This window comes from Corvus cornix, chromosome 8 (genome assembly GCF_000738735.6).
Source record: "Corvus cornix cornix isolate S_Up_H32 chromosome 8, ASM73873v5, whole genome shotgun sequence".
Taxonomy (NCBI): domain Eukaryota; kingdom Metazoa; phylum Chordata; class Aves; order Passeriformes; family Corvidae; genus Corvus; species Corvus cornix.
Genome location: NC_046338.1, coordinates 17,133,023 through 17,159,676, shown reverse-complemented (window position 1 = coordinate 17,159,676; position 26,654 = coordinate 17,133,023). Strand labels below are relative to the sequence as shown.

Genomic DNA, 26,654 nt, shown 5'->3' with positions numbered 1-26,654 from the left:
CGAAAAAATTGGCCACTTTTCTGTGTGCCAGGCAACTTTTGTTGTTCATAGTAGCAGAGTGAGAACATGCACATGATGGAGTTTATTTGATTTTAAAGAGCCATTGCAGTCATGGTGAAAGTTTTCTTGGTAATTTGTTATCTTTTCATCATTAACCTAAAAAGTTGTCACCGGTTACCTAAAGAAGCACACAGAAATCTTGTGGCTGCAAAATTGCCATTCTCCTGTATTAATTCATCTCTCTGAGTAAATCACCCATTCTGTACCTCCTATTACTTAACACAGCACTTGCTATAGTCCTGTGTGAACCTTGTGCCCTCTAAACTACTGCTGGTGCAAGATTCTGCCCCTGTGAAGAGCCTTGCACCAGCTATAGTTCAGTTTCCAAGTTAATCAGAAAATGGGTTCCTGTGTTTAGAAACTCCCTTTTTCCAGTTAGTTATTTCTCAAAAAAACTCTTCAGAAATCACTCTGTCTGTGTTTTTGTTTTGTAAGGCCTTGGCCAATGATGCTGCTTTTCTTTATAGGAGAAAATAAGACTGACAAAATAAGACTGCTTTTGAACAATATTGAAGAATTGGTTCTACATGAAAATTCTCAGTGCAAATCTGTTGGGTATGATGGCCAGTTAGTAGAGTTATAAGTGAAGTTAAATCCACTGTACTCATTAAGACATATTATAAATTCACATAACTGTATATTTTAAAATGCTTGTATTCATAGTGCCAGATAGGCAGTCTGATTAGGATCACAAGGGCACAGGATTGAAGACTGATGGGATCTCTGCAGGCAGTGAATTATATCTTGATCCAGAATTTGAACTTTGACAATAAAATGTTCATTTTTTGTATGAACAAGGTGATTGCTGTCTAGTGGCTTGGAATTAGAGGAATTTTATTATTTTTCACTTTTCCAGATGCTTTTGGTGTCCTGTGTCTGTGTGTCCTATCCCTTCTTTCTTGTTTCACATCTTTGCCTTCCCTGTTGTTATTTCCTGTTCTTGTCCCAACATCCCCTTCATATTTTCTGTCAGTTGGTCTTTCAGTTAAATTATCCACTTGGCTAAAAGCTAGGTAAATCTCAGAAAATTTAAGTTTTTTGTTAATCACAAAGTTTCTCCCATTTCCTCATTTGTTTGGAGGCTCTGTAGGACCTAGTGATTTTACACGGTCAGAAAGTCACACTTCAGCATTCATGGTGTACTTAAGCAAATATAGCAGGCCTCCAGTGTTGGAGAAAAGATGGGTTTGTGAGAAATCTGAAATAGGTTTGGTTTAGATGGATTCTGTACATTTACTAAACTTTAGGCAAAGTACTAAAAGTTTGGGAAGGGTACAGACTTGACTTTCTTCCTCAGTCAGATCACACTTCAGTTTTCACAAAGCTGTTCTCATTTATCCCTAATAACTATCTCTTCTCTTTTTATTTTTTTCTTTAAACCTTCAAGGCAACAGGAAATCAGGTGGTTCCAAGGCTGCCTGTTGGGCTTATTTAAGTATCACCTGGCAGAGCTGTGCAAAGCACCAGGAAGTAATTGAGATTGGATGGAAATGTGGCCCCCTTTAGTCTTCTACCCATAACAGTCCTTGGCTGTGCTTTGTGTAAATAATACTTTGCCAGAAGGATACAAAGAGAGATGATGTGAATTTTGGCTTTATCCGAACTGAATGAGGGATCTAGAATGACAGATTTTGGACCACTTCCAAACAGTGTCTAAAATTAAAAGCGTTTCCCTCATAATTCAGATTGTCTTAGGAAAAAAAAAATAAGAAAAAGAAAAAAAACCCACAACCAAACAAAAAAATCAAAACAATAAACCAAACACATCATCACCTTAGAGAGGAATTGATTAATAACAATACAGACATAACTGTGGGACTTCCTTTTGGTTTACTACCAACCTCATACAGTAGATTATTCAGCACAATCTATTGTGATAAATTCTGTTAGGATGGTTGACACAAGAGCTTGATATAGCGAGTTCCCTTTGGAGAGTGCCACTCACTCACATGAAAGTAATCCCTTAGATGCATAAACAGCAGATTATTGTGAGAAATTCCCATCAAAATACATTCACAAATTTCAGAGGCACAGCATACTGTGGTAGGTAGGTCAAGTCCTCTTCAAATTTGCTTTAAATGAGATCATATTTTGATGTTTTATTTCATTAAACTTCGATATTTTCCAGGTTTTGGTATGCTAGATTAACATTTGCCTGGAAAAAAAAAAAAAAAAAAAGTAAAGTAATAGGTAACATCAAGGATAGCTTGTTATATCTGTAAGCACAGTTAGCTGCTGGTTTAATGGCCCTGAAGTAGAAATCCTTTGTGAAACGTAATTAACTTCCATGAAGCTTCTTAGTTTATTAAAAACACTAACTACTGACTGAATTTTTTTCCCTCCTTCTAAAGTCTTGGCTCTCTAGGTTTTCCATAGTGTATGTAAGCAGGATTGAGGGTTTTTGCCAGAGGTTGATAATATCGTATTGCTAGGTAGTTGTATATTTTTATTTTAAGGACCTGTGCACAAAAAGTCAGCATGGCAGAAATATCTTAAAATAGCGCCAGGACTGGAAACAATGCAACTAAAATGTGAACAAACAGTTCTGGAAAGCACATACTTACAGGGAGTTCTTTGTAGGTCAGGAAAAGCATCTGTATTTGAAAACAGTTCTGCTGACTTGATTTGCTTCTATATTCCAGGGATATCTGACAGGGTTGTTACTATGAAAGATCTCAAAGTATTTAAACTGGAAGCTTCCCTGTGTTGCTTCAACCATGTTTTGTTGCAAAATACATGGAAGTCTTTAATTTTTCCCTAGACTATTTTTAAATTTCTTTTTACCATCCACTTCATTATCTAGCTGTAAATGTAGATTCAGCTTTCTTTCTGTCATGGACTAGGAGCCAACAAAGTGTCTTAGGTGAAGAAATAAAACAAGGACATACTCCTAAATGCAGGTTTGTCACTATGAAATTAGGGCAAATTTACAGCCTACCATTGCTGTCCATTAACTTTTGGGTGCTATTGGGAAATGAGGCTGAAGTATCTGCATTGTGTTGTATGGAGTAAGTCACCTTTTCTTTTGAAATTGGCATAGCTAATAATTGTTGTAAGCCCACCCTCTTCTTTATTTACAGGCTTGCACAGGTTGTGCCTGGAGTGATTTTTGAGCCTTGCATGATGTGAAGTTCACTGTATGCAGAGATTCTTCCAGAGCAGAGGCCTTGGGTGTAGTGTTTAGCATAGAAGGGTATAGGCTGGTGAGATTACAGACAGTTCATCAGTCACAAATCTCCTTTGGTAGACATAGTTTCTATAAGAAATCAGTGTCAGTGAACAAACAACTGTCCAGGAAGACATGCTATAACTAAACTTGCTTACCTAGGCAGTTTTCCCCTTGTGTATCCTGGGATTTGTGCTAGCCACTGGAGTTCTTTCACTAAATTCTGAATTGCATGAAGTTTATTTAAGCATGTTTGCTTCATCTCAGGAGATAACTGACCTCTGTGGCAATCAGAGTATATTCCATGGTGGAGAGGATTTTTAACAAATCAGTAATTATGAACGTTAAGAATTTAGTTGGTTTGAACTCATTAAATGTTTTTCTTGCTGTGTTGTTAGATGTAGTTCAAATGCAGTATGTATCTCATTAACTTCATTTGAGTAATGAAAAATCTGTTCAACCACCAGAAGAAATTCTAGGTTTCTATGCTGTATTTGTAATTAATGTGTATCTCTAAGTGGATCATCCTGATATTTTTAAGATAATTCGTGTCAGTACCATGGATGAAATTACTCCATTTCATCCTGTATAGGTCTTTGGTAAAGACCTATAGTTCTTTTTGTTGGCTAAAAGTATTACTCTCTTAAGCAAATTCAGTTATTGCCTTTGTATCCTATAGTCTGTTCTGTTTACAATAGTTCCGCCTACCACTGAGATACAGTGAGATGCTTTTGGAATGATGATATCAATTTCTGTAATAGCTTTGGGTTCTTTAAGATCTCTATTCAGTCAAAAGCATCTTTTAAACCTTAAACATGATTCACATTACAGTAATAGTTCCTCTCAGAAGATCAGCAAAACACACAGCTGTGACTTCAAGAGCTTGTAACACCATTGCAGCTGGATGCCTTTGTTTACCCTGGAGGGGGTATTTTAAAAGCTCTCCAGCCACTTCCTTGTGCAATTAGGGGGAAAGGTACTCTTGAAAAGCCTCAGCTCAATTTGTGTGCTCTTCATTCTACCTTCAGCTTGTGTAGATGTTATAAGACTTACTATTGTTCTCTTAAGATGTGCCAGTGAAATGGCTGTTAATTTTAGAATCATTGCCAGTCAGCTTTAAATGGCTTCCCAGCCATTTGAGTTGGGACATACAAGCAGTAGGTATATGCCAGAGGTCCTTCACCTGTCCTGTCTGATAGGTCACAAGGGTTTGGGGTGGCGGAGGAATTTTTGGCTTTACCTGACTATGTTTTGATACTTCAATATGGTTTTGAACTTCAGTCCTCATCAAGCCTCTTCTGTTACTCCTTCTATATCCAGTAACTTCACCTCTTCATGTTGCACATGGGTTTATGAACAAGCCTTTTCAGTGAAGGTCTTCTCTTTTTTTGTGGCATGGTTTCTTCCTGCACAGACTTCTCATAAAGCTTGGAAGGAGTTGATGCAAAACCTTGATGTACAAATGCACAAAGAATTTACTTATTGATGAAAATGCTTGTCCATTTTGAACCAGATTTTTATGGATAAATAACACCTTATTCTGGTTCACAGAAGGGAAACTAAGGTGAAAAGTGATTCTTTACCAGGTTGTTTTTATCTTCCACCTTTCTGTTTTAGCTACTAGTGTTTGTCTAAGAGAAGCCTTAGTTTTCTCTGAGAAAAGCAGAGAGAAGAGGAGAATTTATCTCAGAATTTCTCTGGCTCCCAGCATGTTTAAATTGTCTTGGCAGCAGGATGCCTCCTCTGGCATTATCCCACCAAAAATCTGCTGTCTGGTAATTTGTTGTAATTCAGTCTGCCTGAAATTGCAGGGAGGATTGTTGAAAGAAGTGTTAAATGTGTGCCACCTGCTCCCATGGTTAGGTGCTGTGAGTATTCACTGTGAAGAAGAAAAAGCTATAGAGAGCAGTGTTCATGGAAAGAACAGGAATTGGTGGGCAAGCCTTCCCAGTTCTTTTTAAAATAATGCATGTGTTCCTTATTTGGATCAGTGTGTCAGTTAAAGGAACCGGTGAGCTTTGGCTCATATCCAGACCTAAGAAAAACAACCATAATGCACTGGAGCAAAATGCTGCATTTTAGTCTGTGCACCAGCTGGAGGCCCCCTCTCTCTCTCTCCTTATCCCTTTTTTTTTTTTTTTTTTTTTTTTTTTTTAAATGGTCTTTCTCTGAAGAGAGGGTATACTCTGATTCTTTGATCAGTGTAGAACATGTTCGCAGGCTTTTGAAACTTTTCAGTGCAACAAAGATGGGCTAGAGTCCCAGCCCTTAGAGAATGAAAGGAAGTCCAAAGTACTTTCCTGCCCTGAGTGCTTATGCAGGAGTACGTGGCTGCTCCGGAGAAGATCCTGCACCTCACTGTTAGCAACACTGCACCCATAAGAACTAGTGAGCCAGAGTGGGCCAGCATGAAAGCTGTGCTCCAAGAAGAGATGAAGGCAGAAATTTTCCAGAAAATCTTACAGTAGTTGTATAGTGGTGATGGAGATGTCTTCAAGCAAAACTGATGCATTTCATGCTAAGGGGCAACAAGACCAACAAGGCCCTTTAGGAAGGGAACATCTTGGATGTGCAGATTTAATGACCATTAGGAGTAAGCCCTTTAAGATTGAAATTTTACTTTGGCAAATTTAGTGCAACAGAATTAATTAACAACTAAGTGTGTCCAGATTAGCCTGGAATGTTCTTAGCTAGATGGGTTCAAAGTGGGCTGGTGGTAAAGAATCTAAATTTTAAATGGAAGTTTAAACAGGACAAAGAATATTGGAACAGGGTGTTTGGGTCCAGCTCCATTTTTTTGGATATAGTTAGAACTCTTATTGGAAAGAGGAAGTAAGAGAAGTGACTTTGTAGGTGTGTCATTATTAGTTTGGTGTACAGACAGAACACTTTGCTCCATTCTGTGCAGTGTAGAACAATCACATGTTATCTCACAGAATGCTGGGGTTTGCAATACAATCTAGAGAGCAAAGCCAAGCCAGCCTGCTGAAAGCAGCACCTGCATTCCAGTGCAGGTCATATGATGGAAGTTATAACCCAGGTAAAATGTTAATCACTAAACTTGGCACAGCTGAAGCTTTTAATCTTTTATTGCAGTTTTCTAGGGAGAGGCAAGTTATGGACAACAGCCCGGAAAAACTGAAGAAGGAGTTAGAGGAGGAGCTGCAGCTGAGTAGTGAAGACTTGCGTAGCCATGCCTGGTACCACGGACGTATTCCTCGGCAGGTATGTGGTCTTTGCATTGCCAAATGTGCTTTGAGCTTTTATTGACAAGCAGAATTTCACTGAAGTGCTATACACCTATCTGGTGCCTGAATTAATTTAGTAGGAACATAATGCCTATTTGTATGAAAGCTATAGTATTTATCACATAGCTTGGCATAAAATGGGGCCGAGGAAGTATGCAGGGCAGACCTGGTGGAAAATAGATGTATTTCAGGATTTCTGTGCACTGAGTAAATCTGGAAATGGAATTTAAGCTTTATTTGAGAATACTTACGACCACATACTGTTTGGAGAACACTGACATTAATGTGGTTCAATATTCTTAACGAAAGTTAAAATGTTATTTATTTTCTTTCTTGCACTTGAACTGGGGGGAGAGGAAAAATGCCGCAACAAAATCAATGCAATCACTTCAATTTTGATCCTTACAAAAACGTGTCAAGGCTGGGGTTGGATTGGAGCCTCCAGAGCCACTGGAGCTCCCCCTGCTGGCCTCCCTCAGCCCCGGGGCACGGCCAGCTCAGCTCCCACACATTCGGCACTTGGCTCTTGGCGTCCTTTTTATCGCATGAAAGGACTAACTCAAAACAGAAAAACAAGATGTCTCTGACTCTTCCTAGTCAGTAGTATTCACATGCAGTGTTCACAAAGAATAAAAACAAGAAAGTTTCTGTCGTGTAAGGTAACAATGAAAGGGCGGAATCCAGGATCTTGTATTAATGGCTTCTAAACTTCAGTGTGACTCTATATTCAGATGATTTAAACTTAAAATCCTGGGTCACTGCTTTGCCTTCATGCCTTATTTTCTGTTAGCAAACTAGAAGGAATACACATGCAAAAGTGGGTCAGCTTCTGGCTGCTGGCTCCTTCCAAGAAGCCCTTCCAGATCTCTGTTGTGGGATGAGTTTTTAATTTAGAATTGGAGACATCATTCTTCTACCACACTTCCTGCTTGCTTTGTATTTGTGGCTTTGTCTGTCCTCCCAGTGTGGCCAAATTAATTCCTGTGTTTAAGAATATTTTGTGTTAACGTATTGTTTTCTGATTCTGAAAGTAATTTTTTGTGTAATTCTTTCTCCTCAAAGGTGGCAGAAGGCCTCGTTCAGAGAGATGGAGATTTTCTGATTAGGGATTCTCTCTCCAGTCCTGGGAACTTTGTTCTTACCTGTCAGTGGAAAAATACCCCTCAGCATTTTAAAATCAACAAAACAATTCTAAGACTCAATGAAGCCTACTGTCGTGTTCAGTATCAGTTTGAACTGGAAAGTTTTGACACTATCCCTGGCTTAGTCAGGTACTATGTTGGGAATCGCACACCAATATCAAAGCAGAGTGGAGCAATTATTTTTCAGCCTATCAACAGGACTGTGCCTCTCAGGTGTCTAGAAGAAAAATACGGTGTAACCCCAGTCCAACAAAAAGAGGCAAGCACCCCCGAAGGAAAAACAGAAACTGCCAAAAGGCTGAGTCTTGGTATATCCAGCATGCAGTCCCCGGAGCAGAGCATACCCAGAGGAAATCTTTTGAGGTACCTTAATTTTGCTGTCCTTATGGAAGGAAATGGAGTTAAGTGTATCAGCTCCTAATGAAGGTGATGATGTGAGTTTTCACTCTGATTTGAGATGGAACAGCGGACATGAGGGTTTGCTGATTTTTAGCAGAGTATCAGTAAATCTACAAAGTGAGAGCAAATGTAGACTCTGGAAGCACAACAGCACTGCAGTGACTTGGCAAATCTTGACCATGTAAGACAAAGGATTAAAATAACATCTTGCTGCTGCTCCGGAGAAGTCTGGTTTTCCATAGTTGACTCCCAAAATAAAAACACCAACTGTGGGATAATGGGTCCTAATTTCAGTGTCCAAATCAAATGTTCCATTAGAAAGTTTCAATGTTCAAAGAAATACCTTCATAAATGCTGCAGGAGGATGCATGGTATAGCCCATTTCACTGCCACTACAACAGCAGTTTATGAATGAATGAAGTACCTTTTATTATCATAAGTTGCCCAAGTGGAAAGCTAATGATCCTTGCACTGGTTATGATATATTCTGACAGTTAGATTTGTATCTAAGTGTTGTATATATTAATATGGTTTTGTTTGCATTTTTGTTTACCCCAGAAACAAAGAAAAAAGTGGTAGCCAGCCAGCTAGTTTGGATCATGTTCTGGAGAAAAGATTCCCATTAAAGGCTCACCAATCAGAGAGCTATCTGCTAATAGGTATGTTTTGTAATCAGAAGTTTCATGTGTCCAGGTGGTCTGTTACTCTTCAGACCAAAGTGAGACTGCTGAATGTTCGGAGTACTGTAAATACAGTTATATTTAATGGCCACTGTAAGCTGTGTTAGCACACTGCTTGCTCTTCAAGTCACTGGAACAGGATTTTTATTTACAACGCACCAGCTAGTTGAGAACCTTAGCACACAACGCAGCAGGCTTCCACACCAAAAAAATGACACCTGTGGTTGGCATTAATACCTTTTTTGATGGTATTACCTTTCCTCACTTGTGCTTGACAAGAACTGACTTGTTTCACTCATGTCTTTCTGACAAAATTTTATTAAGTAGTAGAAGTGGTGTTTCATGGAAATTCTGGTAACCACTTTTTCTCAGGGTAAACTATGCAGATGAGGTAATGTTCCTCTCTAGGAGAAAAACACTAGCAAGGCCTTTGTACTCAGTTCTGTTCTTCCGTCTCCCTCAATCTTTTTACCCTCCATCCCTTTTGCTTTTCATTCCTTTTGCTGCTGGCTGGTTCCATAGCCACTCTCATCCTAAGCAAGGGAACCAGGGTGTTGGATCAGTTGTTGATAGGGGCATTTTATTTCTCAGATTCTTCAAAGGTTTAAGCAATTGTTTCCATACTAACACACTTGTCTATAGAAGCTTGCAATAATGCATCTCTTCCCATGTGGACAAACTAGTATTTGACTTCCAAGGCTGCTCATTTTGAATATGGTACTGTTAGAATTTTTCATGCCTATTGTAGGAAGAGCTCTTATGGCAAAGAGAATATTAAGTATTTGTATAGTGAGACTGTATTTTGATAGAAAGGGTGTGTTCCTGTGTTTTAACAGGGGGATGGACAGACATTTACAAAGTAAGTTTCCGTCCATCTGTAGTTGAATTGATTATTCCAATCCATGGCTGCAGATACTTTCATTTTGGTATTATAACAGCCTGAAGAGTACTGCTGTGCATTTTGTCATAGGATCCTCTGAGTAGGTTCTGTTACCATACTGCTTAAGGATGGTGACAGGCTGGGATTTGGAGTTTTTTATATCTGGAATCAAGCAGTAACACCCACACAATGCAACTGGCCATTTTGCTGTAGATACCAGCAAATGCGCTGAGAACTGCAGATTGGGAATGTCTGACACAGGACTCATCCCATATTGGATGCCAAGGTTTGCATATGCAGCGGGTACAGGATGAGGCATAAATACACAGAAGTATACGACTGTGTTTCTCCAGCTCTTCAAACTAGCTCTGTTTCACAAAAAGATTAGCATTCCTGAAATTCATTCCTTCCATACTTTAGTTCAGGTTCGGGCTTGACTTTGGGAAGTTTTGCTTTCATCTCAAACTTGTCGTTCTCAGAAACGACTGACTCACCTTTTACACGGTGCGGCTTGAAGTTGCTGTTTTTATAGTCTAGATCAGGTTACAAAGAAACCTCCTATTCCAAGCCATGGAGGCTGTCCAGCTCTGACAGGATAGCCTATGTATGCAGCAGTGACTGGAATTACTGTCAGCATTACCACAGAATAATACTATGGTGCAGCTGTTCCATGTGTTTGCGATTTTGGGAGGATCAGCAAGTGAATGGAATTTGCTGGCTAGGTCATTCCTCAAAATATACCATTTTGCCAGCAAATAATTAACATGATCTGACAATATTATCCTTAGGAAATAGCATTAGGACATGAACCCTGGCAGAGGCACCAGGAATTGTATGTATTTTGGCCTTCTAAAACACTGTTTTCCCCTACAGGTTCAAGACATCCATCTCGATTACCTGAAGCAGATGCAAACTCCTGTCCAAGCTCACCTGCATTTAGAACAGGCAGTGAACCATCTCTAAGCCCCACAGTTGTTCAGAAAGTCACATCAGAGTCACTGCTAGGGGAAGCTCTTAGAGGATCAGACAGTCAACTCTGTCCAAAGCCTCCACCTAAACCCAGCAAAGCACCCCTGATGAAGCCCCCAGATTCTCCTTTGGCTTCCCACAGTTCTGAAGGACACTACTGTGAACTAAACCCTGCCAGGCATCCAACAGCAACAAAACAACACTTGTGTCAGAAAAACAGCTATGTGGAACATCTGACACAAAAGGAGAGGGGAACATTCAGGCACTCTGAAACAAACTATTTGATCCTTGATGATGATCCTACAATGAACACTGCAGATCCTTTAGAAGCTTCAACTCAGATGGCTGAGGAAGACAGCATCTTTTCTGTACCAGTCTATGAGATGGTGTCTAGTTTTAAACCGAATGATTTTGAATCCAAACTACTTCCTCCTGAAAACAAGCCATTGGAAACATCCATGTTAAGAAGAGTTAAGGAGCTTTGCACCAACAATAACCCAAAAATTATTGCACAGCATATTCTTAGAATGGACTGCAAGGTAAAAAAAAAGATCATGCATTTTATTTTATATTGTCCCAGTTTAGACTTCAAAAGAACTGATTTGAAAAGAATAATGGGTAGATTTGAAGCTAATGTAATGTTTGTATTGCTTACAGGAATTTTTAGGTGTTTTTTTTCATTTGAAGAAAAATGTTCACAAACTCTTTGGACTAAAGGTCTCTCGTTATGCTTGACTTTAGACTCAAATTCTCTAAGTCCCATATGTCTTTTAAATCTTCTATCAGTTGTTGCATACCTGTGATTCAGCCTTTCTCCTGTATTGGAGGAAGAGCTCTCTGTGCTGTGAAGCACTGTGGGAAGAACTGCTCACAGCAGGAAATAGCTCGTTTGGGCAAAGAGCAGGCAGACCTGGTTGCCACATGGCCATTATATACGTTGTTCAGTGGAACTAAATATATTTAAACTTCTAAAACCGGCTGCTCTTTTGTCTGAATTCCTCTCTTACAGCTGGATAGGTGGTGTGGGAAAATAGCTATCAGGACTTGTGCTCTCCTCTCCTGTGAGAGAACTCTGCTAGTGGAATTGCTTAGAAAGATGTAAAAAATACAAAGAACTATTTTTCACATTGTAGACTTTGGTCAACTGCCAGGGCTTGAAGATCAGCTAATGGATCAGAAAGACAGGAGAATCATCTCCTAATGAGATGATGACTTTGTGTAACTGCAGTTAAATCTGCACCATTTTGCTGGCATGACTGAGAGCTGTACCTGCTGCAGAGCAGCTACAGGAACCAAATGGTGCGGTGGGTATCTAACCCCCCCACTTCACTGGGCTTTGGTGGTTTTCATCTTTTTAAGAACAGTTTGAGAAGCAAAACACATGGCTACTTAGTGGGCAACTCCATTGCAGACAGGGAGGGCAGTGGGAATGGTGATACTCCAGAAGCACATCTGTAGCATTCTGCTGGTGCTGCTGCACTGATGGACACCGTAGGCCTGAGGAGGGGGCAGTTCCCTGGAGCAGCCGAGTGTGTGAGTCCTGCCAGCTGCTGGGGGCCTGCCAACAGCAAACACAGCTTTTTCTCTCCTCAGTAGCACTGTTGGCTGCTGCTAAGTGAGGCTTCCTGCAGACCAGATGACTCAGAAAAACTCAGCTCCACAACTGCTCACTCTTCTCAGAAGTGGTAGATTGAGGCTTCTTTACTATGATTCCAAGAGTATTAATAGCATTCTCTAACATTTTAGTTCCAAAATTCACTTTCTCCTTCCTTCCTTCAACCTAATAACTAAATTATCTTTAATATATTGTTAAAGAGTATGTTGCTTGAAGGTATAGGATATGCATGCCTTAGAGAAGTAGTAAGTTTATATATAATGTATGTATGCATATATTATATTCAATTAGCTCATTATTAGACCCCATATTTTAAATACTGTAAATTTGCAATGGAGCTAAGGCACCAACTAGCCTGCTGGAATTAATTAAGAGTCATTGGAGGGCTTTGCAGAAACAGATTTTTGGATTTTGGAGCAGGAACAGTAACTAGCTGGGACAGGTAGAGAAGTTATTTGATGTTTGCCTCCGAGTGCTGAGCCAATGCCTGCCATTTACTGGCAACTTGTTGCATAGACTGCACTGATAAGAACTGCATGATGCAATGAGATTGGCATATGAATTGGGCCAGAATGAATGCTTTGTACTGAGAACCCAGGCTAAAGTTCGTATGTCTTCTGTGTGTCATCAGTAATTCAGTTTGCCTTTTAAATAATGACATTTCTAATAAGGAATCACCCATATGGTAAGCGATGAGGTGAGTATTTGCCATTTGCATACCTGTGATGGAATAGCAGTCAGTGTCTCCAGGGGCTTCGTATCACTCCTGCATCTCTAGAAGTGAAACAGGTTTTTCTACAGTGCTGTTTTGTACTGGTGAGGCTTGTTGTGCAGCCCAGATTGCTTTCATCATTTCATAGACAAAATAGCTTGCTGATGGGTGTATCAGAAAATTGCAGGCAGATTGGTTTGTAATCTTACACCATCATATTAATGTGGTTTTGCTTATTATTAGCAGTTATAATTGTTATTGAGATAACCAGTAGCTAATATAATATGTTTAAAAAGCAAAGACAAATTGGCGAGGGTGTCAGCTTTCACACACTGATTTTGTAAGGCACTCAGTACTATGTCCTCCTTAGCCCTTTTGCTAATTCATCTTTATGAACCTAATTCATCTTTAGGACCCTGTGGTGTAACCAAAAACATTTTGAGCAGTTTTTTTAGAAAGGAAAAAGGCAAAGCAAGTGTGTATGTCCTTAAGGCAAGGAGCAGCGCTTCTCTGACAAGGATCAGGCTGAGAGAGCACTACATTTCCTGGAACTTGCATAGTAATCTCTTTCTGGAAGCAGAGGATGGAGTTTGATAAAGCATTTTGGTCACACCTTTTATGTTTTCTGATGGCTGCATCATGTAAAAAAAAAAATTCCTTGGCATTTTTGTATAAGGCACTGAACAGTTAAAGTTTTATTCATGCAGAGTTTTTTGCACTTGACAGGTGGCAAGGATAGTAGAAGTTTCTGAAGAGATGAGGAGGAATATGGGAGGGAACTCTGGTCTTGAACTGATCACCTTGCCTTACGGACATCAGCTGCGCCTTGACCTGATTGAGAGGTAAATGTTCCTGTTCCTCATTTCCAGGGCAGATGGCCAGAAGCTCGGAGCATGGCTGCACTGCCCTTCTCATTTCCTCCAAGAATGCTCTCCTGCAAGTTTCCTGAATTCATGTGTACAGTTTATAGGAAGAGATTCCCTAAGGTCATAAAGCAACTGTCATGTGTAGTACAGGGAAAGGCGCTGAAAGCAGTCCTTGGAACAGCTGAATGCCATCAGCTCTCCTTTACAAGCTCAAGTGACCTAAAATTCAGGGGACCTATAGTCTATCTGAGGTGTGTGTGGAGGAGACTGAAAGATAGTGTCCTTCTGCAGGTGGGAAGAGGCTAGATGATTTAACAAAGTAAAAAATTATCAGCAAAGCTTTCTGAAAACCCTCTGCACAAGTTAAGGGGGACACTTAAGGTGTTCTGATGTACATTTTCTGCTTCATATTTCAGTAGTTTGATTTCTGAGATTTTTGGGGGGGTCATGTCACAGGATTTGAATGTGGAGGACAAAGGGAATTGGGGCAATTTTCCAAAAAGTGTTCATTCATTCATTGCTTGAGCAGAATTTTGTATAGTTAGTAATATCTCAGGAGAAGTTATTAAAACATTAATTTAAGGCCTGTATTTATTCCATATGTCATTATTGGTTTTGGTGCAAAGATGTTGGTAAGACTAAATTTGCTGAGCACACAGAAATACAGAAAGACAGAAATACACCTTTGAACTGATCTTCCTTGAACACATGTAAATTTAGTAATTCGTAATCATTTGCATAAATTGTTTCACTTACAGGCACAATACCATGGCAATAGGAATAGCTGTTGATATCTTGGGTTGCACAGGAAATGTAGAAGATAGAGCAGCAACATTAAACAGGATCATCCAGGTTGCTGTGGAGTTGAAGGAGTCACTAGGGGATTTATATGGATTTTCTGCCATTATGAAAGCACTGGAAATGCCCCAGGTAAAAATCTGCTTCTCTTTATGTTCCAAAATGTGGAGTTGTTTGATGGCTTATTTAATTTGAGCAATTTCATCAAGACTAGAGAGGACATCAGAACAGAGTCTTCATGACTATTCTGCGACACTATGACTAGCAGTGTGCTTTTCCTGCGTTTGTTGTGGAGTCCATAATGGGTATTCTCTATTTTGCATGAACAGGTCAGTAGATTAGAACAAACCTGGACTGCTCTAAGACATTGTTATACCCAGACTGCCATTATGTATGAAAAACAGCTGAAACCATCTTGCAAAGCTTTGCACGAAGGACAAGATGCGTGGACTAGTGAGTATGAGTGACACCGGTTTGTATTCCACATTTTAACCCTCCCTGTACTGATTTCCTGCGTGGGGAGATGAGGCAGCTGCTCTTTCCACAGCTGTGCATTGTATGTTAAAATGATTATGTAAACCTGTATAATGCCATAACAAATAGAAGCAAACAGTCTGCCAACCAAACATCAGTATGTGTTTGTGTGCCTGTATCCCTGCAGACTATAACCTTCTTCCCACATCCATACTTCTGTGTCAAGCAGAAACTGACACATTGCCTCAAAGACGGGGAAAAAACCTCTTTACTCACAGTAGAATTGATTCTGGCAGCTTTTGCTTCTTATTTGCTTTGTCTGTTGGCTCAGAGGAGGAATCCTCAAATAAAAAGAATGGGTTTGGTAATTTTTCTGGTCACATTAGGTGCCCCTGTGCCAGGATCTTTGCAGCTCTAGTTTCTAAAGGAGTGCAAGGCAGAGAAAATAATTTCTCAGAACACTTCTCCAAGAGAACAGGTAGACAGTGAAAACTTTTTAGCCTCATGGCTATTTTTATTGGAATGACTTGATTTTGAAAATGTTTAATGTCTGTGTTTTTAAAAAAGTGTTTAAAATCTCTGTGGCAGCATCTAGTAATTCGAAAGAGCCTTGCCCTGTAGCAAATAGTTTTCCAACACTGATTTGTCCTGGTCTTCTTCCCCAGCCAGTTCACTGGAAACTGGTGGGACAGGTATATTTGAGGTAAGGTTTTTGAAGAATATTTGTCTTCCATTTGAAAGATGGAAGACAAACAGTAGGTTCCAATCAAAAAAATAACACTGCATTTACAATACCTTCTTCAGTTAACAATAATGTCTGATATGTTACTCTATTCCAGAAACTATCAGTGCTCCACAGAACAACATAACAGTGCCATTGCTGATGCCTCTTGTTACCTTGATGGAGCGCCAGGCTGTTGTTTTTGAAGGCATGGAGCTGTGGGAAAGCAGTGACCAAAGTGGTGAAATAATGCTCAGGCACTTGGGCACAGCTCGCCTGATCGCCCAGCATGCGGAGACATTTCGCCTGACAGCAGAGCAGCTGCTGCAAGGTAGGAGAAACTGCTGCACTGAAACATCAGCTGGGGCTTGTGTCCCTGGCCAAGTGCCCCTGGAAGTCAGAGAGAGAAATTCTTCTCCTCTTTGGCAGGAGCTGAGATAGTAACAAATGTCCTGCAGGAAACTCAGTCTGAGGACAACATGAATATTATTTAAAAGCAGACAGAAAATTACTCATCACTACAGCTCTCCAGCAAGCATTTTTGCTAAACATACTCAAAGTTCTCATGACTCAATATGCTGACCCTTCTGGCAACTGAAGTAAAGACTGAGGATAACTTCCTATCTTCTGTACAATCTAAAATTCCTACTGTGATTATTACAACTAAAATACCACCCTAAGATATTCTTTACAATGGTGCAAGTTGCAGCATTGAGATCCTGACCACTTACAGCCAAAAAGCAGTAACTTGTTAATAAAGTGACTTTATTTTTTAAACTTGCAGTGGAAAAGTTAAGAGAGTGGGGAGAAATATAGTAATTTCTGCAGGCAGGATGTATATGTCATTAATTATATTTAAGGTCTGACTATAATGACAATTCTAGCTCATTAGAACTGAGCAAATGATAGCCTGTCCCAGTGTCCTTAGAGCCATTTGTGTGCTACTAGAATGTCAGAGCTGGAAAGGATTTTCTTCACTGTTTTATTAGCTTGTTAAAATCATTGTGCAAAAGGAACCCAGCACACTACAGCTTCTTTGGGGAGAAGACAGTTTAAAAGCCACGTCTACAGAACAAAAAAATTTGCCTGGTGGTGATACTGTGGGATTCTTTTTACTTACTAGGTTTCCAGCCAGATGAAGAGCTGAGTGAAATCTTCAAGACAGAATTTCAAATGAGATTGCTCTGGGGCAGCAAAGGAGCACAAGTTAATCAAAGTGAAAGATATGAGAAATTCAACCGGATCTTAACTGCACTTTCCCGAAAACTGGAACCTCCTCCAGTGAAGCTGGTGGAACAATTAAGTATATAAGACTCTGGAAACACTATTTAAGTGATATACTTGAAATAACCTTAGCATTCTTCTGGCAATTTGATACTGCACAGACTTCTTGCATTTCACAAGATCTTTAGAACTTTTAACTGCACAATGCACACTTGTTTTAAAACTACTGATTTCTAAACAAATTATTTATTTACTGTGTCACCAAGTCATTTACTGATCCCTTTAAACAGTTAGGTTATCCCTTTATTTCCCCAGAGTTGTAATGTTTTAATGATGCCAAGGAGTAAGGGCATTGGCATCTTAATATTAAGATGAAGCAAATAGTGTAAATAAAATGATAGATTAAGTATCTGACATGGCAGAAAAACTGTTGTATAATGTTCTTTTCATGAATATAAAAACACTGTAGATAGAATTGTGAAGTGTATCTTTATGCAAAATAATTTGCATATTTACAGATTGCAGAAACACTGAAAGTTGCAGAAATTATCCTTTATCTGTAACCAGTGGCTCAAAGATCACTGTGTCTATGAAACTAGAAAATTAGTTTGTGTATGTGTTGGGACAACTTGCTTTTTTTAAGACAGCAACTGTGGTACTTCAGCTTTTGCTGGAGCCTGCACAACAGCTACGTTGCCAGGAATGAATGATGAAATGGCAAGAACAAACAATCCAGATAATTAAAATGCTTTCAGACATGACTAAATCTGGGTGTATGTGTGCATTAAACTTACTTCTTTCACTGAGGTGAATCACTGTGGTAAGTACTTTTTCTTTTTCCTTGGATAAAGGCGAAGCATGAGGTGTTACCACGTTTTATAGGAAATCAGCATGCACAGTGTTTATTATACAGAGTTTTAGCTGCAAATCCCACTTTGTCACATACAGAATTGGTGTATAAGGGTTATCCTCAGAAGTTGTACAAATATTTAAGAACTACAGTCAGAGCTGCATGTGCTTGTTGGCAGTAAGCCTATTTCTGGAGTGAGATGTTACTTAGAGCACTGAAAGTATTGGTGTAGGACAACAAAACCAACACCAGAATCTGTTCCTCCCATCTACAATCACAGCAGAGGTTTCTACCACCAGAAGAAGAAAGTCTGCCTATCAATCTTAACAGAAGACAAATAGGGAAGCTAATTACTTAGGGCATGAAAAGATTTTTTTATTCCATGAAAATATTCTCAACAGAGAACACTATTTTTAAACAAAGCATTTAACATTTAGGAAATCAACATGTGCACAAAAAAAGGATTAAAAAAATTACTGGAAAATGTCTGATTCTTTAAGACAACTCACGTTCAGAATTTTAGAATAAATGATTTATAAGCTGTGCAAGTACAATTGCTTTTTCCTATGTTTAATAACCCTCATACAAGTTGCACTATCCCTCTTGAAAGCAACCTGCCTCCAAAGGAAGCAAATCCTGGTTTTAGAAAAACAAACAGTAGCTTGAAAAGAACACTTAGTCTTTTACCAGGAAGTGTTATTACTGACCTGCAGGCAGACCACAGGCCCTTAACCAGAAAAGACACAGATCACATTTCCTCCTCTTCACAGAATTACAGAATCACAGAATATTCTGGGTTGGAAGGGACCCACAAAGATCATTGAGTTTTCTCAGAAATAAAAAGCACTAGATTTTAAAAAATGAAAAAAAAAAAAAGAGAAAACCAACCCCAATCCCATAAATCCCCCCAAACACCCCAAACCCAAAAAACTACCTAAGTAGTTTTGTCAGTATTGAGTAATGTCACATTATTATATAAATAACCCTGTATACAAGCTCCAAAAATCTAAACTTTAGAGTTTAATAGGCCCCATAGTACACTAGGTCAAGCTGTGTAATAGTGGTATACATAACAAAAGGAATAAACCTCTACACAAGTCACTCAAATTCAGTTTTACTGGTAGTACAGTTCCTAATAACACTGAAATGAAAAAGAATCCAGCACTGCTGCATCCACATATTGCTTCAGACCCCAGAAAAACAGGATGTTTTAATAATTATTCCATAATACACTGCCAAACAGCAGGTGGCTGGGTTGACAAGCTTGTGTTGATGTAAGTATCCCTCCCCCCAACATCTCTAGTCTAATTCTTATCACCCTAATCAATCAGATGTGATGTATTTAGTAATAGAACCACAAATGGGAGGCAAGACAACATAAGCAATAGGGGCACTGCAGACAACTATATTTACACGTATAAACATATCCAAATTTCAATTGTTTACAAGTAAAAGTGCACAAAGATCATTACGAAGTATCACTCAAATGTCAACTGGTCCATACAATGAAACATCACCTGGAATGGACTAGCACTGCAGTAATTGAAATTGGAACTTCATAGTGAAAAACTAAAAGACAGTTTCCATAAAAATCTTTTAAAAAAATACTAACGCCAAATGAAGAGATACACGTTCAATGTATAAAATTCATGGATGCACCATGTATCCAGTAAAGCAGAGCTCTAGAAAACACCTACCGTGGCTACCTCAGCAGCTGCAGCACTGTGAAAAGAGCTGAGACACAAAGCCCTTTGTGGGATACTGTAAGTGGTAGTGTTGGCAAACAACAGATTTAGGCACTCGAGTTTAAGGCAGCATTTGAATGGCAAGTGGTTGACTTCTGAAAACAGTCATTAGCTTGCAGTGGTGAATCCTCTGGTTGTGCTCCAGGCTGTCAGTGCTCACAACAGGTTACCGAAGGGCTGAAGATGGACCACAGTTCTAGGAGTTTGTCTTGATTGCATTGTAGGCTAGAGCTGAGATGCATTATTTCCCCAAGTTAACAAAATACCTTATGGTCTCTTATCAGTTATGCCAAACATCTGGAATGTAATGATGGTTGCAGTGGTATTGTTATAGCAGCATACATGGATACTGGGATGAAACTCTAGTGCTGAAGATATTTAAAGAAAATGATTTGTTACAAAATAAGACAAGCAATGGTGGCAAAGTGTTACAGAGAACATGCCTGACTGTCCTAGGCATGCAGGAGGAGGTTAACGGCGAGCATGGAGGTGGTACAGGCAGACTGATAACTGACACAGGGTTCTAAATGACTGCCAATAAAAGTGAGTTGGAAAAGAGAGTAATTAAGAAAATCAAAACACAGCACAAGCTAAAATATAGTTTGTGCACCTGGGAAAACCTAGGACAATGAAAATAAAGCAATTTTAGGAGCAGTAGCCTTTTTACTCTGGTAATGGAACTCTATTTTCCTGCACAAATTGAAGATTTTGTAATACATCCTTACCTATATATGGAGATGCTAAGATGTTAGTGACTACTAAATGTATGTCTGCATGCATTCATGCAACTAGCTTTTCCCTTGGGCCTCCCAGTCTAGTACCCCTCCCTTCCCCACCCCCACCCCCCCAGCAGCTGCATGTAACCTCCTTCAAGATCTCGCCCATTTTCTCAGAAACCCGCTTCAGGAACCTGCAGTCCAAGAGGAAAAAGAAAAGAACAAAGTTACTGAAGGCCTTTAGAAGACAGAGAAGCGTGCTCAGTTCTAACAGGCCATTCTCAGTGGCTATACATTAGCCTTGTACTTAATTCCACAAACTCTCATTAGAAATATGAAATTAGCTATTTTTTTTCCCCAGTAATCAAGTTGTGCAATGCAGTTTCCAATCCTCAGTGATTTAACAGTGAGGAGAATTACTGCACATTTAAGACATTGTCTTCAAACTAAACACAATACAATTCAAAGACACAGCTTACAGGCACAGATTAAGAATATAAAATCATTCCCTTATCAGGAGCAGAGAGAGTTTTCAGTAAGACATCAAGCATTACATGTGATCTCTTTTTGTTTGTTCAAGGTATCTAGAGTTAAAACAATGACATCATGTCCAATACAGAACATTCTACATTACAAGTACTGAAAAGGAAGGAGATAGGCAGGTCAGTGGACTTTCTGTCCTTCTTAATCATAATGTTTTTTCCTGAGTACTTTTGTTGAACTTTCAGAATCAGAAAACATTTTCCCGTTTAAGAAGTGAAAGCTGCCAAGTATTTGCTAAGGAAGGAAATTAATAATTTTCAGTAACTGAGTTCAGTTAGTTATTAGAGGAAAAAGATCTCTGTTTTAAGAATATAGTTTAAGTCATAAAAGTGGGAATAGTAAATCTTACAGATCTTTAAAACTTAAGTATTTTTTCAGTTCTCTATAAAAACTAAGTATTCCACAGAACAAGGAGGAATCCTGGTCTTTTTCAGTTCAATAGCTTAATTGGATTTAGTGCTTTGTAAAGCAGGAAAGCAGAAGACATTGGTCAAAATTACAGACCAGTGTAAGATGCATAATTTAATGTGGTCATCTCTGAAAAGAACTATAGCTAACTCCCCATGCAAACCACAGAGATCATTGCTGACTTCTGATACTGTCATTCTTTCCACGAGCCTGTGTAACTTACAATTTTTCCACTATTTTCCCTGGGGAATGTACAACTGAGAGCTGCCAGTTTACCATTAGATATAGGTTACTGCACCTTTGCTGTTTTTCTCTAGCGTTACATCTATATATGATGTTGGCACATAGCCTTCCTCTCCATTATGTCTTCGAGCTCTTGTCCACCCATCTCCTTTGTCCTCCTCAATAATGTACAAAATTTCCCCTTCTTTCATTGCTAGAGTGCCTTCATTATGACCTGGGAAAAACAAGAGGCAAAGCAGTCTCACCATTAAGACAGAATTTCAAGTCATCTTTTTCCCAAGGCATAGTTTCCAAATTATATATAAACAGGAAGAACAAAAAATCTGTGCAAGAGAACATATGGCCAAACAGACTTACAGAAAAAACACCTCGTCCCAATTTGTAAGGCTGAATATTTTTCAATAGCTAATATTTATCTTAAAACAGCAGAAGTACTGCTCATGAATTAAAGTAATTTATAAAGTATCTTCACTGATCTTTTAAGCAATTAGTTACTCAAACAGGTAATTTGCTTTAAATCATTTTACACCTGTCTTCTTTATAACAAATCATCCATGCCTTACAGTCAAAGAATCTCAGTGCATATTGTTAACCTTACCATCAAACGGATATATTGCCTTGCAATGTCCTATAGCTGGTAATGGATCATCATCTTCAAACTCATCATCAAACTCATTGGAATGAGCATGTTGCTGTGGTGGGCCACGAACTTCCTGGTTGGCATCATCCGTGTAACTCCCTTCAGGGCTATAATGCAATGATTGGAGCATGAGGACTCTGAGGAGTCCTTAGTTCTAAAACTCAGAACATCCATGCATCACAGAAGGGGCAGGTCATGGACATTGTTCTCGAATTCCTGTTAGCAGTTTTTGTATTACTGTCAGAAAAAACTCATCTAGCAAAAGCTTAGACTGAATTCTGCTACAAAACCAAATTTGACTTACCTGTCTCCACAGAACATGGAAAACTAGTGAGCCTTATGCAATGGAATAAGGCAGTTTTAAAAGGCACTGCTATTTAATGAGCAGGTGTTTCTATTAGACTATTTTTATATGTTACCAGAATGGCATGAAGTGACCTCTAGAAGTCAGAACCAGTTAAGATTTTCCTTGAGAAGGACATACACTTTGGGAGGATAAGTAACACCCATCACTGCTGTTAATCATCAGAGAGCTGTACAGACTCTAGCACAGGATATGAAAGCAGTAGAGACAGAATAGTGACCTCTCTCGGCCCTGGGTGACAAGATGGTTGATGTCGCTGCTGTGCCGCCTGTCACTTCTGGCTGCTACTTTACCTTCAACTTCAGAGAGCCAGGCCTTGGGGAAAAAAGGCAAATACTGGTGTCAAAGACAACTTGATGCTAAACCAGCACATTTAACAAATGCATTTAACTGCATACAGTTCACAACCACACAGACTGCACTCAGATGTCAAGTCTCATAATTACTTCACACAAAGCATGAACCTATCCTTTATGCTTAGCCTACACTCCATATTAGTGTTGAGGAAAGAAAAAATCTATAATTACATGTGAATTTCAGAATAAGTGAATAATAATATATTCTTCTGAACAGCTTACACCTTTAATAATCCTTATTCTAGCTAGATGAACATACTTGAAAATACAGCACCCCACAAAAAATTGTATCAGGAGCACTTTCTTAAATCAAGTAGTTTTTCTGGGTGCTGTATTTAAAATCTGTAAGGCAAAGTACAATTGTACCAATCATTGACATTTTCCAAGGAACTGTTTTAGAATCTAACCTCATTCTTGTGTATTTCCATCCGAAGACGGTCCATGTTGCTCATAGTCTCAGTTAATTTTGGTTGCAAACTGCTTGGATCACCCATCTGCGGATTTTTTTCATAAACATCCTTCATCTTGATGAGGGCATCTCTAAAAACATACAAAACACAACAATAATTACTATACCAGTATTGATTCATTAAAGCTAAAATAACGTGTATGAGATCCTGAACTGTGATTAGATACCAAGCACAGCAATGAGGAACTACTGGTCTTCACACCATGCCTAAATCCTTCTCCCACTCTGTCCTCTTAGGACTCTGCCTTCCTTTCTTGTGTTGTCCACAGGTACACAAGGACACCAGCTGCTGACTCTTATCTATCCAGTACTGTTTCCCATACTGTTTGTTATATTTCCTAAATATATTAAATAACAATAAAAAATAACATAATTTTTAAAAAATTTAAAAATAAAATAATTAAATAACAATTTCCTAAATATTAGTCATGTTCTGTTCTTAAAGCACAAAGTTGCAGCTGTCTTGCTCAACAGACCCACACATTTTTTTAATGTGTGATTTTAGAGCCAATGTTCCCTATGCAGTATTAGAATCAAAATGAGTATTACAGCAAAGCAAAAGGAAGCAATGCTAACAGAACCTATATACAACAAACTATGAATTTAAAAATGCTTTTCAATAGCCTGGCCTAGTGCATTGTCTCCTAGCTCTTGCGCACTGTTGGCTTAGGTAGAGGACGTCAAAAGAACCAGAGAGAAAACCATGACAGAAGTCCAAAAAAAAAAAATGCACTCACTTTTGGTCTGTTTCCTTCTGTAGTTCTCTGTTAAGTTCATCGATTCTCTGCTGCAGTTTCTTGCGTCTTTGTTCTGGAGGGAGATGGCTGAAGTCTTCTAGTGCAGGGCCCTGCAAGCAGAAATACTATGAAACAAGCTGCATGCACAGGTCTGGGCAGCTGAACTGACATACCCACACATGGACAGTGTTCACTGGAAGCAGGATGGACCTTCTTAAAAAATCTACTTGACAGACAGCTCTACAAAAGACCGCACAGAATAAATGCATGTTCTTGCTGCCAGTGTAGTCATTCAGTCAAAGGGCTTTCTGCCTTCTGTAGCAGTTGGCTCACAGAGGTAATTCAAAATTTCTAGACTTTATTTTTCTGAAGTCATGTACCTCTTACATCCACTGCACTTAAAGAAGATTTAGAAAGGACAATTATTTGAGTCAGAACAAAAATCTAAGATGTGTATATAATAATGAGATGTGTATATATGTATAAAATTGTTTCTTTCTCTGGAGTGTGTTCTGCGGTCATTTGGATGGTATCAAAAGAAAAATACTATATTTTGGATCTTCATTCCAAAGCACTATTACAGTTCTCTTCCAGAACTTCAGCAATCCTAGAAAACATACTAAAACTTTAAAACTTCTGATGGATTTTACCTCAAGTAAAACTAGTTCACAGAGCATAGAAAAAGCCTTTGTAATAGCAAAATTTTTACTTAAATTTGTTTATCTGACTCAAAACTTGCTCAAATATTCCAAGTCACCTTGCTTACAAAAAAAAAACCCACCCCAACAACCAAAGAACTTCAGGGAGGGAAAAAAAACCTTTTACTTCCGAAACCTTTAAAAAAATTCCAATCCAGCCAATTTAAGACCACCTATTGTTATGAACCCAAACCTGCAAACTTGATTGCAAACTTGTGCAAAGATTATGATAAGCAGGATAGAAGGGCCTGGGTATAAAATGCATGGGAAGAGATTTTAATGCATCTTGCAACTTTGTTGTGAAAACTCTTCCTCTCAGGGTGACAGACACTGACAGTGTTAACAAGGAAATATGGTACATGTCTTAATCACAAAAGGTTGGGGTTTTTTGTGTTCCCAGTTGCCTAAGGAAGTTGGTTTTAACACAAGAAACCCACCTGCCATTACAGTAACCTTCTATGGTGGCAAACCAAACTGGCCAGCACTTCTTTTGTCAAGAAGAAAGTTTACAGAAACTTGACTGTTGAGATTTTGACACAAGCCTTGAGCTCAGGTGCCAAGTTTCCAATATCCCCCCCAAAGAACTTCTTACCCCCCTCAACTTCTTTTGCACTTGTAAAATCACTCTCTCTGCTTTTTAAGAAGGGAATACAAGACATCCTAGAAGAAGGAAAATCGAGATATGATGTTTCCAAAATAAAACAAGTGTTTCTTTCTGGAGGAAGAAGAATACACACTGTGTATACTCTCCAAGTCCAGAAATGCAAAATGACATAAACTTCCTGTTCCCTTCAGAAGGATTCATCCAAGAAAACAACTGTTAAGTGTAATACACTACAAAGAAGCAAAAATACAATCACGTCCTCTCTATCATTCTTCCTTACAGTTTAAACCAGAGTATCCTCTAAGATGAATCAGAAGAACAGAGGTCTTTTTGTGAATTTTTACTGATTTACTCTGCAAAACAATATTGATTAAGGTGTGGTTTTATTTAATGTAACAGCTTCCTATATTTCTAAGCATAAAGGTTCTTCCCTGCAAATTTTTCTTCCAATTCAAAGGAGTGCAGTATTCAATATTTCTTCTTTACACAAATTTTATGATCTTTTCATGTACATATTTTATGCCAATTTTCCTGACAAAGAAAAATCACCAAATATTTCCATCATGACCAACTTGTGAATACTGGTCAACTCTAAAATTCCAAAATTGCAGATTTAGTTGCAGCCAGATTATAAGTCTAATTGCCTTACATTAAGCATGGATGATTAAGAAGACTGTGCATATGAGTGGAAAATCTGAAGATGTATTTCAGCACCTGACTTAAAGCAGTTATGATATGGAAACACTTTCAAAAGATTACTTTCATGCTATCTTAGCAGAAGTACAGCAGACAGATCAGCACACGGGCTTACCATCTTCACCGACCACTGCACAGTTCATTTGAAAACAAAAAGAAACGGGAAATTATTTACATGCAATGACCAGTTACAAAAATGACTAATGCCTAAAAATGTATTTTTAAAATATTACTTAAGGATAGACATTTTCATTTATATAAAAAAAAAACTATAAGCACAATAAAAGAATTGCTTTAAGAATTACTGATTTAAAAAATACTAGGTGATAATGGGTACTTTAACTTACAAAATTCTAATACACAACTTCATTAAACTACTTTTGAATTTTAGTGTTCTGAATAAAGGGCTAAAGAGCCTTCTATTGTAGGAAAAGAAACACACACACAGCCAACATTGCACAAAATAGCAGAATTTGATGATGATGGACTGATCAGCCATATACAAATAATTTGTTAATCATAGCTCAAAATCCACTATGATCACTCTTGCAAATGTAATTTTTACAATGTATTTACTTTATTATCACAGTAGATCTAGAATAAATAAAGATATTTTTCAAGTCTAGAAGTA

At 38.6% G+C, this 26,654-nt stretch overlaps 2 protein-coding genes across 14 annotated transcripts in view; one reads left to right on the top strand and one right to left on the bottom strand.

The window, feature by feature from the left end:
• The window catches only part of BCAR3 (BCAR3 adaptor protein, NSP family member), a 95,059-nt gene extending 76,594 nt beyond the window's left edge, over nt 1-18,465 (top strand). For all 11 annotated transcript variants that reach the window (XM_010409126.4, XM_039556129.1, XM_010409125.4 and 8 more), the window contains 9 exons: nt 6,323-6,451; nt 7,537-7,979; nt 8,574-8,674; nt 10,449-11,083; nt 13,598-13,713; nt 14,496-14,667; nt 14,865-14,988; nt 15,849-16,061; nt 16,854-18,465. In XM_010409126.4, coding sequence (XP_010407428.1) covers nt 6,323-6,451; nt 7,537-7,979; nt 8,574-8,674; nt 10,449-11,083; nt 13,598-13,713; nt 14,496-14,667; nt 14,865-14,988; nt 15,849-16,061; nt 16,854-17,041 — 2,121 coding nt within the window. In that variant the 3' untranslated portion in view covers nt 17,042-18,465. The remainder of the gene's footprint in view (nt 1-6,322; nt 6,452-7,536; nt 7,980-8,573; nt 8,675-10,448; nt 11,084-13,597; nt 13,714-14,495; nt 14,668-14,864; nt 14,989-15,848; nt 16,062-16,853) is intronic.
• The window catches only part of FNBP1L (formin binding protein 1 like), a 57,908-nt gene continuing 49,408 nt past the window's right edge, over nt 18,155-26,654 (bottom strand). The window contains exons 11-17 of one of the 3 annotated variants that reach the window (XM_039556133.1): nt 26,139-26,153; nt 24,026-24,135; nt 23,227-23,359; nt 22,684-22,778; nt 22,058-22,206; nt 21,515-21,673; nt 18,155-20,459 (exon numbers count right to left, since the gene is read on the bottom strand). In XM_039556133.1, coding sequence (XP_039412067.1) covers nt 20,452-20,459; nt 21,515-21,673; nt 22,058-22,206; nt 22,684-22,778; nt 23,227-23,359; nt 24,026-24,135; nt 26,139-26,153 — 669 coding nt within the window. In that variant the 3' untranslated portion in view covers nt 18,155-20,451. Of the gene's footprint in view, nt 21,674-22,057; nt 22,207-22,683; nt 22,779-23,226; nt 23,360-24,025; nt 24,136-26,138; nt 26,154-26,654 lie in introns of all 3 variants that reach the window. The other 2 variants (XM_039556131.1, XM_039556134.1) reach the window with 2 other exon arrangements.